At 43.2% G+C, this 16,999-nt stretch overlaps 1 protein-coding gene across 2 annotated transcripts in view; it reads left to right on the plus strand.

Moving 5' to 3' along the window:
* Positions 1–16,999, plus strand: part of vta1 (vesicle (multivesicular body) trafficking 1) — a 195,997-nt gene that overhangs the window by 102,320 nt on the left and 76,678 nt on the right. For both annotated transcript variants that reach the window (XM_041183007.1, XM_041183008.1), the window contains 2 exons: positions 2,701–2,828; positions 13,372–13,447. In XM_041183007.1, the coding sequence (XP_041038941.1) occupies positions 2,701–2,828; positions 13,372–13,447 (204 nt within the window). The remainder of the gene's footprint in view (positions 1–2,700; positions 2,829–13,371; positions 13,448–16,999) is intronic.

A 16,999-nucleotide genomic window follows, 5' to 3' on the forward strand; every position in this document is an offset into this window, starting at 1 on the left:
TAGCTAAAATGGCTTGAAACGTTAACTTTCTTTCTGTCCACAGATGCTGCCAGATCTGCTGAGCGTTTCCAGCATTTTCTGCCTTTATTTCAGATTTACAGCATCTGAAGTATTTTATTTCTCCATCACGATTGGGAACCCTGGCTGATATTGTTTCTCCCCCGACCCTCTCTCAATCCAGGGGAACAATTCTAACACATCTGTTTCATGTCCAGCCTCACATCACCAAACTACCAACAGGCTGAGATTATTCTGGTTTTGTAGCAGAAATCTATAGTGGCTTTTATCATTCAAAAGCTAAGAAACTTGTGCATTTATGACAATGCAGCTTGTTAGGCATTGCTGCATTTAACTCTGCGAGGTTCTAAATTTGCTGTCTTTTGAACACAAAAAGTCATGTCATGCAAGTGATATTGATCCTTTGAGCACTGAAGCTGTCGAAAAGTACATGCTTGTACCCTGTAACAACATCTGGAATGCTTTCTGTAAACTTGCCAAGGTTACAAAGAAGAGCACTGTAAGAATATACAGAAGCACATAGCATTTCTTAATTAACGTCATTCCAGGATTGAGCTTTCGTGAATATAATCTTTTAAAATAAGTTCCCTCTTTATTGTAAAAACAAAAAAACTGCGGACGCTGGAAATCCAAAACAAAAACAGAATTAGCTGGGAAAACTCAGCAGGTCCGGCAGCGTCGGCGGAGAAGAAAAGAGTTGACCTTTCGAGTCCTCGTGACCCTTCGACAGAACTTGAGCTCGAGTCCAAGAAAGAGTTGGGGGCAACTCTTTCTTGGACTTGAACTCAAGTTCCCTCTTTATTATGTTGCGCAATAGTCATATATGAACTCCAATGGCACTGTTATTGCTAACTCTACCCTTTTAACGGGAAATTGTTTATAGTTAAACACTGGTTTTTATGCTCAAGCCTTACTTCAAAATGAGAAGTCTTAAGTGAAACCTGCATTGAAAGTGTTTCCCTCACCCCCTACCTGGAAATGCCATTTCCAAGGCATGGTTCTGAAACATGATTCTCCAGCTCATCTCAGGCAGGCGGGATTCATTATAAGATCAGAAGAGCTACTTTTATGTGCTGAAAAAACATTGTCAGAATTTTAAGGATTCCCTCTGGGGCTTGCAATTTCTGTTATTCATGCAGTCAATTTCCTACCAGCTCAAAAAACAATGAGGCTGATGGTGTGTTTGGGTCAAACAGTAACTCCACATCCATTAATTTCTAAACAGCTTCATTTGGATGGTAGATCGTTGTTGAATAATGATTTCTTGTGCAGCCAGTAATGAGCTATCTTAAGTTACTTACACTGACCAAGGGGCTGTTAAAAAATCAAGAGCTTGGAAGTGAATTAAATACTGCATGAATGAATTTTACCGAAGCTATTTCTGAAAAATGAATGAGTGCTGGAGATATGAATAAAGTGGACCTGAAAGAGATTTAGTCAGTCTGTCTTTTGTTTTTCTTGAACAACTTAATGGTTCAAATATTGCTATCAAAATAACGTAAAGCTCAGTATTTTATCTCCAAACCCCATAACATCAGGTGAGAGTAGATTTGCGATTGAACACAGAAATGCAAAAGTTGCTGCCGGAGATGTTGCTACCACTCCGCCATCAGCTTTGCAAAATCAGCATTTTGCTCTCTGGCTCCTCATTCCATGCATTGACTGGTGTGAAGCTACTCGCTTGCATTGTAGTTAGTAAAAATGGCTTGTCCATTTCAGCCTAAGTGCCCTTCTAACAGCAAGATACGTGCAAATTATTGATGGAGAACATTTCTGGCACTAAAAATTAACAATTGCAATTGTGGAATCTCATTCCTTTCAGCTTTTAATTGTTGAGATTTTTTTAAAGTTTGAAATTAAGTTTTTTTTTGACTTTAGCTTTGTCACTTCTCTCTGACTCTTAATCAAATCTTTCTTTCCCTCTGTTTCTCTTTTTGTACTGATTTGACAATGATTGAATTCACCATTCTAGTTTACACTCCTTTTTTCAGGCCTTGTACTATTAATTTCATAATCCTTCAATCTGGTGAAGGAGATACACAATTGGCTTGCCCTGTTTACTCAGATCCCATATGACCTGTAGAGGGCCATCTCCCACTTGCAGCACTTGAAGGATAAAATATCATTGACGTTAAATGGGCCAGGACATGTCTAATTAACAGCAGACACCGTTCATTGACCTGACACAGCAATTTTGGGTTGGTGACTGCCTATAAGTTAAATGTTTGCCTTGGTTCCTCAGATTTCGTGGTGAATGAGTAATTTCTAATGCTACCTTTCAAAAGCATTTTATAACCTTGTCTGTCATTTATCTATAATGGATAGAGTATTTTTCATCTTTTTAAAATATTAACATTAAATTTCAAATTCAAGTGAAGCAACTCGTTTTAGATTAAGAAGCCAAGGTGCAAGGCCAACAGTTGAATACAGTCAGAGAGGAGACTAGATAAATCAGGGAGTGGTGCTGAGGTGACCTCAAGCAGTTTATGTTTTCATATATGATGGAAGGAAGTGTTCCACTTGGGAGCACTTGATGGTAACAAAGCTTTTCTCCTCCCACACCCCTCACCCTCCCCCCTGTCAAAAGCAGATGCTATTGTATCTGCCAAAAGACAAATTGTTGTATCAGCAGCATTATCATAGCACTAAAGCCTGCTACTTTTTTTTGGCCTTCCCTTTCAGATGAAGAAACAGTTGGGTGACAACGAATCAATTACGCAAGATGTGGTGGGGAATGCCCATGTAGAGAACTATGCCTACAAAATGTTCCTATATGCTGATACTGAAGATCGCGCAGGAAGATTTCACAAGTAAGTCTACCAATATGCTTTCTTAAAGAGGAAAATAGCATGACACAGCAAGTGGTACAATATTTTAGTGACCTGGCATAGCCAGCTGAAGCTTTCCATCCAAGACTTGTAAAGTCACTGCCCGTAGATTTGTGCATTGCCAAAGATGTTATGAAAAATGATGGGTCTAAAGTTTGTGTAGCCGAGTGAGCAAAAGGGAATGTCTGGTCACCAGAATTCATTTGAAATTAAAAGATGTGTTGTTCTTCTATCAGGTGAGTGCCATCAATGGCAGATGTTGAGCCCTCTCCCTGTCAGGGACACGTATAAATAACAAGGAGGAAACGTCTGGAGTTCTCAAAGACCCAGATTGCAAGGAGTCTTTCCGTCTGATGGATTTAACGGCCCCTCGATCAGTCATTGTAGGAAATGGCGTAACCGTGCAGTTATGGAGGTGCCGAAAGCTCTGTCGATTACAGAGCCACATGATGTGTGCGATGTACCATCTGCACATTGTCCCCACAATCTCAAAGGGAGAACAATGTCACAAGGGAAGTAATTATACTTTGAATTGGGAGGGCAGCACTGAGAGGAGATCATTGGAGCCACATCCTGAGAAGAAGAAGGTAAAAGGCCAGAAGAACTGTTTTGCATTGCACTTTTGTAAGAAAGCTGATGTTTCCTCACCAATAGTCTCCAAGAGCCATGTGCTAGCTCTTGGCCCAGATGATAGGTTGGTGGATGAACGACTTGATCCACGGTTAAAACTTTATCAGCGATGCTGTGAAACCATCTATTAGGTAGTATCTGAGAGGGCTTCAGGATTGCTGTCCCTTCAGTGTTGGTACCCTGTACGGTGTTGAAGTCAGGACTGAGAACTTGGGAGTGTGTCCAGCCCTACTGCTGCAGCAGTGCATTATTCTGTGAGAATGCTGCATCACTAGCATTAACAATGCTTTAGTAATTTTTTTTTGCGTTGTTGATTTTTGGAGAGAAAGAATGGATGTTTCTTATTTGTGTATGAAACGCTTTGGGATATTTGATTGTCACGCATAAGTTGCATGTTGCTGAAACCAGTAGAACTAGACTTTCATTGAATTTGGATTTTTAAAAGAAAAGGGCCTCTTTTACCTTTAAAATGGTGAATGCTAGTCAACTGAGTCAACCTGTGTTGCTTGACTTCTAATGCTGCACTCTGTGGTTGGTAGAATGAGGATGACTACTTGCATTTATGTTACACTTCGAACACAGAAAACACCCAAAGTGCCTTATGTGAACAGGGAGAAGTGAGGGCAGGGAGAAAATAACTTAAAGGAATTAAGGTGCACGCATGAACCATGTTGTGAGAGTTGGGAAAGAATAGAATAGATGGGTGTTGGGGAGGTGTTAAAGTTGGGAGAGAAAAGTGGAAGGGCAGTGAAGCTTAGAGAGAGAATTTCAGAGAGAAGGGTCAAAATGACCAAAGGACCTGCCACCATAGTGAGGTGCAAAAGGTGTGAGTGATGCACAAAAGACAACAGTGGGTGGACAGAAGGGTATTTCAGGGGAAAACAAGGCTGGACTGAAGATGTTTAAAAGATTAAGCTAAGGATTTTAAACTGAATACATTGGGGGAGTGGGAGTGATGAGTTGCTATACTTGCACAGCCTTGCTAAAGAATTTATAAGGGCCACACACTTATCAAAAAAAAAATCGCCTTGGCACTCCAAAATAAAGAGTATTGTCTGGGCACTAAGATCTCACATTGGATTTTTTTAATAAAGTATATATATATATATATATATATTCTCATGGCTAATTTCTAAGGTTTTAGAAAACTGAACAAAGACCTTTTAAAATGGCTGAAGCTATGTCTATCCGTGACCCTTGAACAAAAGGAGTTAGCATGGCAGTACTGCAGAAACTTGCAACTCGTTACCTCTGAAGAGACACTAATGATCCCTGTGGGCTGCAGAGACCAAATTCAAAGAGAACTATACAAAGGCTATCTGCATTCCATAAGCCAGACCTGGCCAACCAGAGCTTATTTGTCTGTTAGGACCCTGCAACCTCCCTTTCAAGTCTTAATGGTTGGAACATTTAACAACCTCAGGAACCCAGACAAACCAATATACACCATTTGTCAAAGCCAGAGTGGAGAGGTGGGAGTCATGTGACATGAACCCCTAGCTGGTGAACCTAGTTGTATTTCCTTGCTGTACTGAAAACTCAGCCTGCCATTTCACAATCTACAAGCAGCAGCACAGAAAAGGGTCTGTGTCCAGATTGAATATATCTCCCCACCTTCACTATTTCTACTGGAACTTCTGTATCATCACCTACAAGACTGGTTCATCTCCTCATGTGACACCAACTCCAGTGGAAGAGTGGAATTGACTTCACATGAGCATTGGTTTCAGTCTGCCAACCTCTGGGAAGGAATGCCTCTGTGGATTTGATTCTAGGCTTTGGACTCGCATAAAACAATAATCCCCCCCCCCCCCCCCACCCCGACCCCGTCAAACATTTTGAGTGTGTAGAAATAAACCCCCTTAATTCATCGTATTAGGAGTTTGCTGTGGCCCTATTAATAGAAATTGGATCACACCAAAACCAAGGGACTGGGAAATAATCCATTGCTTATAAAAGGGGAGCAAATCAAAAACACCTTTCTGTTAATGAATGGGTGGTGAGAGGAGAAATCAGAGGCTGTTTAAATTAACCCCTCCCCCCTCACCCCCCTCCTCTCTGTAACAGTGTGGTTGATTTTTAAAGTACGTTCAGTTTCAGCAGTGACTCCCAATTTTTCACATTCTGATGAAGGGTTATGCCAGAACTGTTAACCTATCTTGCGAGGCAAAATGCCTCGGGTTTCCTCTGGGTTGCTGCAGCAGCCTCCAGGTGATTAATCTTTAATTCCAGCCTAGGATAACCTAAGAAGGTCGATAACCCTAACTCTAACCCGCACCACGGCTGACATATAATGCAAATTCTAAGATACTGCAAGCTTTTTCATGGTGGGAATCTTCCTTCACCTGCACGGGTCCCCCTGACCAAAATCCCATCCCCCTATATTACATTTTTCCAGATTCTGTCAAGCATTACCTGAATTGGAGAACTGAAGCTCAGGGAACAGGGCCTGGTTTATCCTGTGCTTGGCCAGGCAGCAATGTTTATGAATTTACCCACCTGGCAGCCAGCACTGGAGTGCTGGAATGCAGAACCAGAGAGAGCGATGGCTGTGCTTGTGTAGGGTTACGCACACCCAAACAAGTCCTGTTCGACTGATGCTGGAATTCCATAACTTGACTCAAGGAACAGGAACTGTGAACAAAATGGTGCATTCATACTCAGATGGATCAGTGGGGAAGCTACAGATTTGTTAGGGATGCCCTCCCAACCTCCTGTGGTTATAGAATGGAGGCAATGTGTGGTTGGTGTGATGTCTGCCTTTAATGGAGGTATTTTCTTGGGCTGTGGAAGATTCTCCAAAATGTCTAACTTGACATTGAGATGCGAGGGTATCTGAGTTAATAAGCACAGTACACATTTTTATCAGCAAGTTGTGTTCCTTGGCTCCTCCAACCTGTGATAACTATAACCAAGCTTCTAAATTGTACATTGATTTACTCACTTTTTATGGTTCCTTGTGTAATTTAAAGGGGAGGAAGGAGAAAAAAATGCCTGTTTCTTTGAGTGTGGATAACGAATTCTAGAGTGCATAAATTAGTGAGAGGGGCTGAAAGGCAGGAGAAAGAAATGTTCACTTCTTTATGGCCCTCACACAGGCCAAGTTTCCCAGCAAGTAAATATCCCTAAGAAAGGGACATTTGAAACTACTTTAATTTCTGGGGTTTCTAATAATCTTAACAAGACCTCCAATTAACTAGTCGCTCAAAATGAGCTCACTTTCATCCAGGAGAATAATAAAGTCATAGTTCATGCTCTTGAATTCTGATCTTCCATCCCTGTTCTGTTATAATTGCAGAGACAGTTAATGGGAGACTTAGTAGAGGAGTTAAAAATTATGAAGTTTTTACAGAATAAGGGGAATCTTTCTCGAGTGGTGTGAGGGATAGTTTTAAGATAACTGACATAAGGTCCATGAGAATTTAATTTTAGACGGCAAGTTCTGATCTGGAATGCATTCCCTGAATATTATGACACAGCAGTTGATAAAGCTGAGTTATTTAAAAATCCCGGAGGGAAAAGTTAAACAACTGTCATAACCTTTATTTTAAGTGGTGTGTTTGAGATGCAGTTCTAAATTCAGGAATTAGGCCACCAGTTCTCAAGAAGTTTTTATATTAAACTAAATGAAACATGTTCTTAAGTTACAACACACTGAATACATACACATGGCTACAAATTACTACTATCATAGCTTATAACAAATTCTCAAACTAATCTCTACTAAGGCAACAACAACCCATAGACTTTAAGCAGACACCAAGCAAAGCTTTTTCACCTTACAAATTCAAAATGAGGTTCCTTTCACTTTGGTTCCTTTGCAGATACAGTGGTAGGCTTAAGGCTTTTTATGTTACATGCCTCTGCCCTGCACACACAAAACTGCAGTCCGTTATATCCAGCACAGCTTACTGAATGTAAATTTTCATTGTATCACCAGCCCTTTGAACTCCACCTCTCCTAACAATAAAACCCCTTTCATAGCATCAAATTTTATAAGTAATATAAACATATTGCTTGGTCGCTGCTAGATTGGTGCCAGATTTCACTCCCCTTCTTGAATGCTCTATTCAAAAAAATGCAAATGCACTTTACCCCTCTTACATCTCAAAACTAGCATACATCAAAGTACTTAGGCTAGCTAGCTTTAATCCAGTTAAGACACACCCACAAAACAAACCTCTATTTTAAAAGAAAAATAATTTCCATAATATACATTGAAAGCTTCATGACATGAAAGAATGATGAAGCAAATTTAACAGTAGCTTTCAAAGGGAATTAGATATATACTTGAAAACTAAACATTTGCAGTGCTATTGAGAAAGAACAGGCAGTGGGACGAATTGTATAGCTCTCTCAAGACCCAGTACAGGCATGATGAGCTGAATGGCTACCTCCAACAATATAAAATTCTATAAATCTGTGAATGGCAGCTCCTTACTGCAGTAGGGAAATGGGGTGTAAGGTAAACAAGGAGTCACAGTGACCTCCTGAGATCTAACTCTGAAGTTGCAGCTGTCTCTTCTGACTGCAGAATGCAGATTAAACAGCGCCCACCCTCCACTCCCCATTTTTCTGCACATTGAGTGTGTACAGTGTGTCAAAGTTGTGCACTATGGAATGCAGAAGACCACCTCTTCAATCGAAGTGCAGTTTTAGTTGGGATATTGTAACAGAGTGCCACAAGGGAAGAGATTCGGGATTGTCTTGTAGTAAGTTTGTGATCTGGTGGCAAGTGGCAGCAAGCACTAAAGAATCCACTGTCCAGGCTTGATGAATCTAAGGAAGCTTTTTGATTGCCCCAAGAAAGAAGAGGTACAGAGAGAGAGAGACACACACACACACACACACACACACACACACACACACACACACACACACACACACACGCACACACACCTTTTTACAAACGGTAAGATTGGACCACATGGAAAATACACAAATAGAACTGAACTCTCTACTTGCAACACAGTCTAATGTCCTTATCACGTGTTGAATAGTTGGGCTGCCTGACCACCTGAATGATGCCTTTTATACCTTCACACAGACAAAATCATAACATTATACAGCATGCAAGGGGCCATTTGGTCCATCGTACCTGGCCAGCTCTTCGAAAGATTTATCCAACTAGTCTTATACCCAAAACAAAAACAGAATTACCTGGAAAAACTCAGCAGGTCTGGCAGCATCGGCGGAGAAGAAAAGAGTTGACGTTTCGAGTCCTCATGACCCTTCGACAGAACTTGAGTTCGAGTCCAAGAAATAGTTGAAATATAAGCTGATTTAAGGTGTGTGTGTGGGGGGCAGAGAGATAGAGAGAGAGAGGTGGGGGGGGTGGTGTGGGTTGTAGGGACAAACAAGCAGTGATAGAAGCAGCTCATCAAAAGATGTCAACGACAATAGTACAATAGAACACATAGGTGTTAAAGTTAAAGTTGGTGATATTATCTAAACGAATGTGCTAATTAAGAATGGATGGTAGGGTACTCAAGGTATAGCTCTAGTGGGGTTTTTTTTTTATATAATGGAAATAGGTGGGAAAAGGAAAATCTTTATAATTTATTGGAAAAAAAAAGGGAAGGGGGAAAACAGAAAGGGGGTGGGGATGGGGGAGGGAGCTCACGACCTAAAGTTGTTGAATTCAATATTCAGTCCGGAAGGCTGTAAAGTCCCTAGTCGGAAGATGAGGTGTTGTTCCTCCAGTTTACGTTGGGCTTCACTGGAACAATGCAGCAAGCCAAGGACAGACATGTGGGCAAGAGAGCAGGGTGGAGTGTTAAAATGGCAAGCGACAGGGAGGTTTGGGTCATTCTTGCGGACAGACCGCAGGTGTTCTGCAAAGCGGTCGCCCAGTTTACGTTTGGTCTCTCCAATGTAGAGGAGACCACATTTGGGAGCAACGAATGCAGTAGACTAAGCTGGGGGAAATGCAAGTGAAATGCTGCTTCACTTGAAAGGAGTGTTTGGGTCCTTGGACGGTGAGGAGAGAGGAAGTGAAGGGGCAGGTGTTGCATCTTTTGCGTGGGCATGGGGTGGTGCCATAGGAGGGGGTTGAGGAGTAGGGGGTGATGGAGGAGTGGACCAGGGTGTCCCGAAGGGAGCGATCCCTACGGAATGCCGATAAGGGGGGTGAAGGGAAGATGTGTTTGGTGATGGCATCATGCTGGAGTTGGCGGAAATGGCGGAGGATGATCCTTTGAATCCCAGTCCCTTCCCACCTACATCCGTGATTCCTCTGACACCTTACGTCACATCAACAATTTCCAGTTCCCTGGCCCCAACCGCTTCCTCTTCACCATGGACGTCCAATCCCTCTACACCTCCATCCCCCACCAGGATGGTCTGAGGGCCCTTAGCTTCTTCCTCGAACAGAGGCCCGAACAATCCCCATCCACCACTACTCTCCTCCGTCTGGCTGAACTTGTTCTCACTCTGAACAATTTCTCCTTCAACTCCTCTCACTTCCTCCAAATAAAAGGTGTGGCTATGGGTACCCGCATGGGCCCCAGCTATGCCTGTCTCTTTATGGGGTATGTGGAACATTCCTTGTTGCAGTCCTACTCCGGCCCCCTTCCACAACTCTTTCTCCGGTACATCGATGATTACTTCGGTGCCGCTTCATGCTCTCGTGGGAACTTGGAAAAATTTATTAATTTTGCTTCCAATCTCCACCCCACCATCATTTTCACGTGGTCCATCTCTGACACTTCCCTTCCCTTCCTTGACCTCTCTGTCTCAATCTCTGGTGATAGACTGTCCACCCAATATCCATTACAAACCCACCGACTCCCACAGCTATCTCGACTACAGCTCCTCACACCCCGCTTCCTGTAAGGACTCCATCCCATTCTCTCAGTTCCTTCGCCTCCGTCGCATCTGTTCCGATGATGCTACATTCAAAAACAGTTCCTCTGACATGTCCTCCTTCTTCCTTAACCGAGGTTTTCCACCCACGGTCGTTGACAGGGCCCTCAACCGTGTCCGGCCCATCTCCCGCGCATCCGCCCTCACGCCTTCTCCTCCCTCCCAGAAACATGATAGGGTCCCCCTTGTCCTCACTTATCACCCCACCAGCCTCCGCATTCAAAGGATCATCCTCCGCCATTTCCGCCAACTCCAGCATGATGCCACCAGCAAACACATCTTCCCTTCACCCCCCTTATCGGCATTCCGTAGGGATCGCTCCCTCCGGGACACCCTGGTCCACTCCTCCATCACCCCCTACTCCTCAACCCCCTCCTATGGCACCACCCCATGCCCACGCAAAAGATGCAACACCTGCCCCTTCACTTCCTCTCTCCTCACCGTCCAAGGACCCAAACACTCCTTTCAAGTGAAGCAGCATTTCACTTGCATTTCCCCCAACTTAGTCTACTGCATTCGTTGCTCCCAATGTGGTCTCCTCTACATTGGAGAGACCAAACGTAAACTGGGCGACCACTTTGCAGAACACCTGCGGTCTGTCCGCAAGAATGACCCAAACCTCCCTGTCGCTTGCCATTTTAACACTCCACCCTGCTCTCTTGCCCACATGTCTGTCCTTGGCTTGCTGCATTGTTCCAGTGAAGCCCAACGTAAACTGGAGGAACAACACCTCATCTTCCGACTAGGGACTTTACAGCCTTCCGGACTGAATATTGAATTCAACAACTTTAGGTTGTGAGCTCCCTCCCCCATCCCCACCCCCTTTCTGTTTTCCCCCTTCCCTTTTTTTTTCCAATAAATTATAAAGATTTTCCTTTTTCCACCTATTTCCATTATATAAAAAAAAAACCCCCACTAGAGCTATACCTTGAGTGCCCTACCATCCATTCTTAATTAGCACATTCGTTTAGATAACATCACCAACTTTAACTTTAACACCTATGTGTTCTATTGTACTATTGTCGTTGACATCTTTTGATGATCTGCTTCTATCACTGCTTGTTTGTCCCTACAACCACACCTCCCCCCCCCCCCCCCCACAACCTCTCTCTCTCTATCTCTCCGCCCCCCACACACACACCTTAAACCAGCTTATATTTCAACTCTTTCTTGGACTCGACCTCAAGTTCTGTCGAAGGGTCATGAGGACTCGAAACGTCAACTCTTTTCTTCTCCGCCGATGCTGCCAGACCTGCTGAGTTTTTCCAGGTAATTCTTTTTTTGTTTTGGATTTCCAGCATCCGCAGTTTGTTTGTTTTTTTTTTTGTTTTTATTTTTAGTCTTATTCCCACTCTTTTCCAAGGTCCTGCAAATATTTCCTTTTCAAGTATAATTTCCACTCTATAATCCAAATTGGATGCACCTATGCAGATAATTTCAAATATAAATATCTTTATTTTGCATGTAAACTGTTTTTACAAAACAGAAGTGACACGCTAGCTAAAATGAGTACAACTAGACCACTGTGACATAAAACAAGAACTAACCTTCATTTATATGACTAGGCCCCTTGGGAAGGATCCAGTGTGTTTTTGCATCAAATTAACCTTTTGAAAGTAGATGAGTGAGGCTCTTTGCACTCAGCAGGATCCTGCAATGCGATGTAAGATTGATCGATCTGTTTCTGGTGCTGTTTGGTGACGGGAGGAACATTAGGAGAACTACTGTCCTCCTTTAAATTATGTCTGAATCTTTACAATCATCAGGACCTCAGTTTAATGTCTCTTCTGCTGGATAGCACCTCCAGCAACGCAGTACCCCCTCAGCAATATACTGAGGTGTCAGACTCAATTATGAGCGCATTTCTATTCTGGGGTTTGACTCCACACTGTTCTGGTGCAGAGGTTAGACTGCCAGCTGAGACAACTGGTACTACTCTTAAAGAGAATGCCAGGGCAGCAGGCAGGGACATGACATGTGTTTGAGCCACTGTAGATTTGCCAATCACAGCTGATTAATCTCCATAGTGTCAATAGCTCCGAATCTAGTTAACTTGATGTTTGTTCTGTCCTGACAAATTTTCAAAGGCTTTAGGCATCAAACTCCATTACATTGCTGCAAATGGCAGCTCAAGCTAAGTATAGTGTAAGCAAGGCAACAGACTCCATTTTATACCAGGCAGCTCAAAGGTGTCTGAAAAAAGATCAAAAACAATATCCAATTGTTATGTGTCCCAAAACTGTTACAGTGATGGTCAGGAAAATCTGTTCTGGAAAACCAACTCTGGCACTCATTTCCTTTTTAAAAGTATAAATTATGTTGCATGTTAACCTACCAAAATAAGTAAGTTACTATGTTTGTGGTACCCCAGACTTCTGTTTCTCCTGCCTGTAATCATTGGTTATTGTGTTTTCTGTTCTTCTAAACTGTTCGTAATACAGGACCTTATCAGCCCCAGAAGATAGGGAGTAAATGACAAGGGACAACTAATTGAGAGATTGAGTTGCTTTTAGTGCCTTCAAATCAACCCCTATTGTGATTAACCCACTGGTTTAGTAATATTCTTTTAGGAGAATAAGCTGCCAACCCACCAGCCTGATTTGGTTTGGCCCACATGTGACTCCAATCTGTGGTCAACTTTCAGTGGCAAGGTATGGCCTTACTAGTGTTTCCCACATCCTAAAAACAGACGAAAGAAACTTTAGTGTTTAGGGTTCCACTTAAAATTGGTGCATGGCTGCATAACCAGTAACCTAACAGTGAGACCTTGTATACATGTGGTTTATGTTCACTGCATAAGTTCTTGTTGAACGGCTGATCTGTGTTATTTTTCATTTATTTTCCAAGAACACATGCAGGTAAAATCTTAACCAACAAGCGTAAGGAATTTGAGCCAACTTTAATGTTTGAGGATGTCAGCCATATTTGTGTTGAAGAAATAAGTGACTTCGGATTGCATTGAAAGTTTATTTCTCAGTTTGGGTTTAAAGCCTATTCCTGTCAGTTTGAAGTAATACTTTGTGTTCCACAGAAACATGATCAAATCATTCTACACCGCAAGCTTGTTATACGACGTCCTTACTGTATTCGGGGAGCTCACTGAAGAGGTAAGATTAGCATGTGGTTACTTCATCCGTTGCCTGCTGTGATTTAAAGTTGGATTTTGCATCATAACTAACAATATAGTGTGGTATGCCTAACTAGGAAGCTGGGATTTGAATCATAAGCTCAAAGGTTGTTTGTATTTAAAGAGTTGAATTTATATAGTGCCATCCATGTTCTTGGGACATTCCAAAGCACTTATTTTATTTTTTTTTATTCATTCATGGGATGTGGACTTCGCTGACTGGGCCCAGCATTTATTGCCCATCCCCAGTTGCCCTTCAGAAAGTGGTAGTGAGCTGCCTTCTTGAACCGCTGCTGTCCATGTGGTGTAGGTACACCCACAGTGCTGTTAGGAAGGGAGTTCCAGGATTTTGACCCAGCGACAGAGAAGGAATGGCGATACATTTCCAAGTCAGGATGGTGAGTGACTTGGAGGGGAACCTCCAGGTGGTGGTGTTCCCATCTGTCTGCTGCCCTTGTCCTTCTAGGTGGTAGTGGTCATGGGTTTGAAGGTGCTGTATGAGGAGGCTTGGTGAATTCCTGCAGTGCACCTTGTAGACGGTACACACTGCTACTACTGTGCGTCAGTGGTAAAGGGAGTGAATGTTTGTGGACGTGGTGCCAATCAAGTGAGCTGCTTTGTCCTGAACGATGTCAAGCTTCTTGAGTGTTGTGGGATCTGCACTCCCCCAAGCTAGTGGGGAGTATTCCATCACAATCTTGACTTGCGCCTTGTAGATGGTGACAAGCTTTGGGGTGTCAGGAGGTGAGTTACTTGTTGCAGGATTCTGAGCCTCTGACCTGCTCTTGTAGCCACAGTATTTATATGGCTAGTCCAGTTCAGTTTCTGGTCAATGGCAGCCCCCAGGATGTTGATAGTGGTCGGTTTCAGTGATAGCAATGCCATTGAACATCAAAGGATGATGGTTAGATTCTGTCTTGTTGGAGATGGTCATTGCCTGGCACTTGTGTGAAGCAAATGTTACTTGCCACTTGTCAATCCAAGCCTGAATATTGTCCAGGTTTTGCTGCATTTGGACATGGACTGTTTCAGTATCTGAGGAGTTGCGAATGGTGCTGAACATTGTGCAATCATCAGCGAACAACCCTACTTCTGACCTTATGATGGAAGGAAGGTCACTGATGAAGCAGCTGAAGATGGTTGGGCCGAGGACACTACCCTGAGGAAGTCCTGCAGTGATGCCCTGGAGCTAAGACGACTGACCTGCAACAACCACAACCAATTTCCTTTTTGCTAGGTATGATTCCAACCAGCGGAGAGTTTTCCCCTGATTCTCATTGACTCCAGTTTTTCCTAGGACTCCTTGATGCCACACTCAGTCAAATGCAGCCTTGATGTCAAGGGCAGTCAGTTTCACCTCACCTCTGGAGTTCAGCTCTTTTGTCCATGTTTGAACCAAGGCTGTAATGAGGCCAGGAGCTGAATGGCCCTGGCGGAACCCAAACTGGCACCAATGAGCAGGTTATTGCTAAGCAAGTGCTGCTTGATAGCACTGTTGATGATCCCTTCCATTACTTGGAAATAAGTCGCAGTTCCTTTACTGTCACTGGGTCAGAATCCTGGAACTCCCTCCCTAACAGCACTGTGGGTGTACCTACACCAGGGGCTGCCAAAGTTCAAGAAGGCAGCTCAGCACCACTTTCTCAAAAGGCAATTAGGGATGGGAAATAAACGGATTTTGTTTGAATCCACTTCTGCTGCTGATGGCCCACAGCATCTCATGGATGCCCAACCATGAGTTGCTAAATCTGTTCGAAATCTAACCCATTTACCATGGTGGTGGTGCCACACAACACGATGGAGGGTGTCCTCAATGTGAAGGCGGGTCTTCGTCTCCACAAGGACTCTGTGGTGGTCCCTCCTACCGATACTGTCATGGACAGATGCATCTGCTGCAGGCAGGTTGGTGAGGATGAGGTCAAGTATGTTTTTCTCTGTTGTTGGTTCCCTCACCACCTGCTGCAGACCCAGCCTAGCAGCTATGTCCTTTAGGGCTCGGTCAGTAGTAGTGCTGCCGAGCCATTCTTGGTGATGGACCTTGCCACCCTCATTGCTTCCTCCAAGTGTGTTCAAAGCAGGAGCTTACCTTGCCCATGTTTGACCTGATGATATGAGACTTCATGGGGTCCGGAGTTGATGTTGAGGACTCCCAGGGCTGTTCCCCCCTGACTATATTATCACTGTGGGCCATCAGCTGCAGCAGAAGTGGACTCAAACACAATCTGTAACCTCATGGTCCACTGTAGATAGAGGCCCTCTATCCAGCTCTACCTGTCCCCCTCCCCACCCCCCCTTAAACCAGCTTATATTTCACCTCTTTTCTATTTTTCCTTAGTTCTGATGAAGAGTCATTCGAACTCGAAACGTTAACTGTGTTCCTCTCCCCAGATGCTGTCAGACCTGCTGAGTTTTTCCAGGTATTTTTGAAATTCTCTCGGGACCCGGGTTCAAATCCCACCACGGCAGATGGTGAGATTTGAAATTTAAAAATCTGCAATTAAAAGTCTGACAAACCATTGTCAATTGCCATAAAGAAAAACAATCTAGTTCACTAACCCACAGCAATGTGGTTGACTCTTAAAATGCCCCCTGAAATGGGCAATACATGCCTAGGACAGCGACGCCCACATCTGAAAGAATAAAAGAATGTAGGTCAGATCAGGTGAGTACAGCAGATTTCCTTCCACCTTAGTGAACCAGATGGTTTCATGGTCATCATTAAACTTATAATTCCAGATTGTTGTTGAATTCAAATTCCATTTGATTTGAATTTGAACACTACTCTGGATTACTAGTCCAGCGACAATACCACTACACCATCGCCTCCCAGAGTCAATGAATTACTGAAGTGCAGTTACTGTCATTATTTGCTCAACCACAACAGCCAATTTACACACACCACAATGAGTTGAACAATGGGTTAATCTGTTTTGGTATCATCTTGGCATTTCCTTTTTTGGGAAGAAGGAAATTCAAGGAGAGAAGGACAAACTGGAAATGTTGTCCTAAATCACAGCAAGTGCTCCTCCAATGAGTGTTCACACTCATGCCAGCAGCTGGTGCAAAATCATGTATCCACTTGCTGTTGTATGTCAGGAACATTGCATCTTGCGAATTATCATCCTAAGCAGTGACAGGAAGCAAAAAACGGTGCGATATAGCAATTCACAAGTGAAGATTCTCCACCCTCTCCTTCCATGATTTTCTTATTTTGAATTCTTAAGTTATTAGGGCAGTTCATTTGCTGCATCTAACTCCAGAGTTGATGTAGAACCCATCCACCATAGTTACAGTGCAAAAGGAAGAATGGAGTGGGGACACTAATCACCTATTTATTAAGTTCTCTTTCATGTCACACAGCATTCTAACTTTGACATAAATGGCCATTCCTTCATTATCAATGGATTAATATCCTGCAAATCCCTCCCTAACATTTGGGGAGAACCATTGTCAGAAACATTGCTACAGTTGAAGAATTTATCTTCTACCACCACTTTCTAAAGGGCAACTGGGGATTGAGAGTAAATCCTAC

This window comes from Carcharodon carcharias, chromosome 2 (assembly GCF_017639515.1).
Source record: "Carcharodon carcharias isolate sCarCar2 chromosome 2, sCarCar2.pri, whole genome shotgun sequence".
Classification (NCBI taxonomy): Eukaryota; Metazoa; Chordata; class Chondrichthyes; order Lamniformes; family Lamnidae; genus Carcharodon; species Carcharodon carcharias.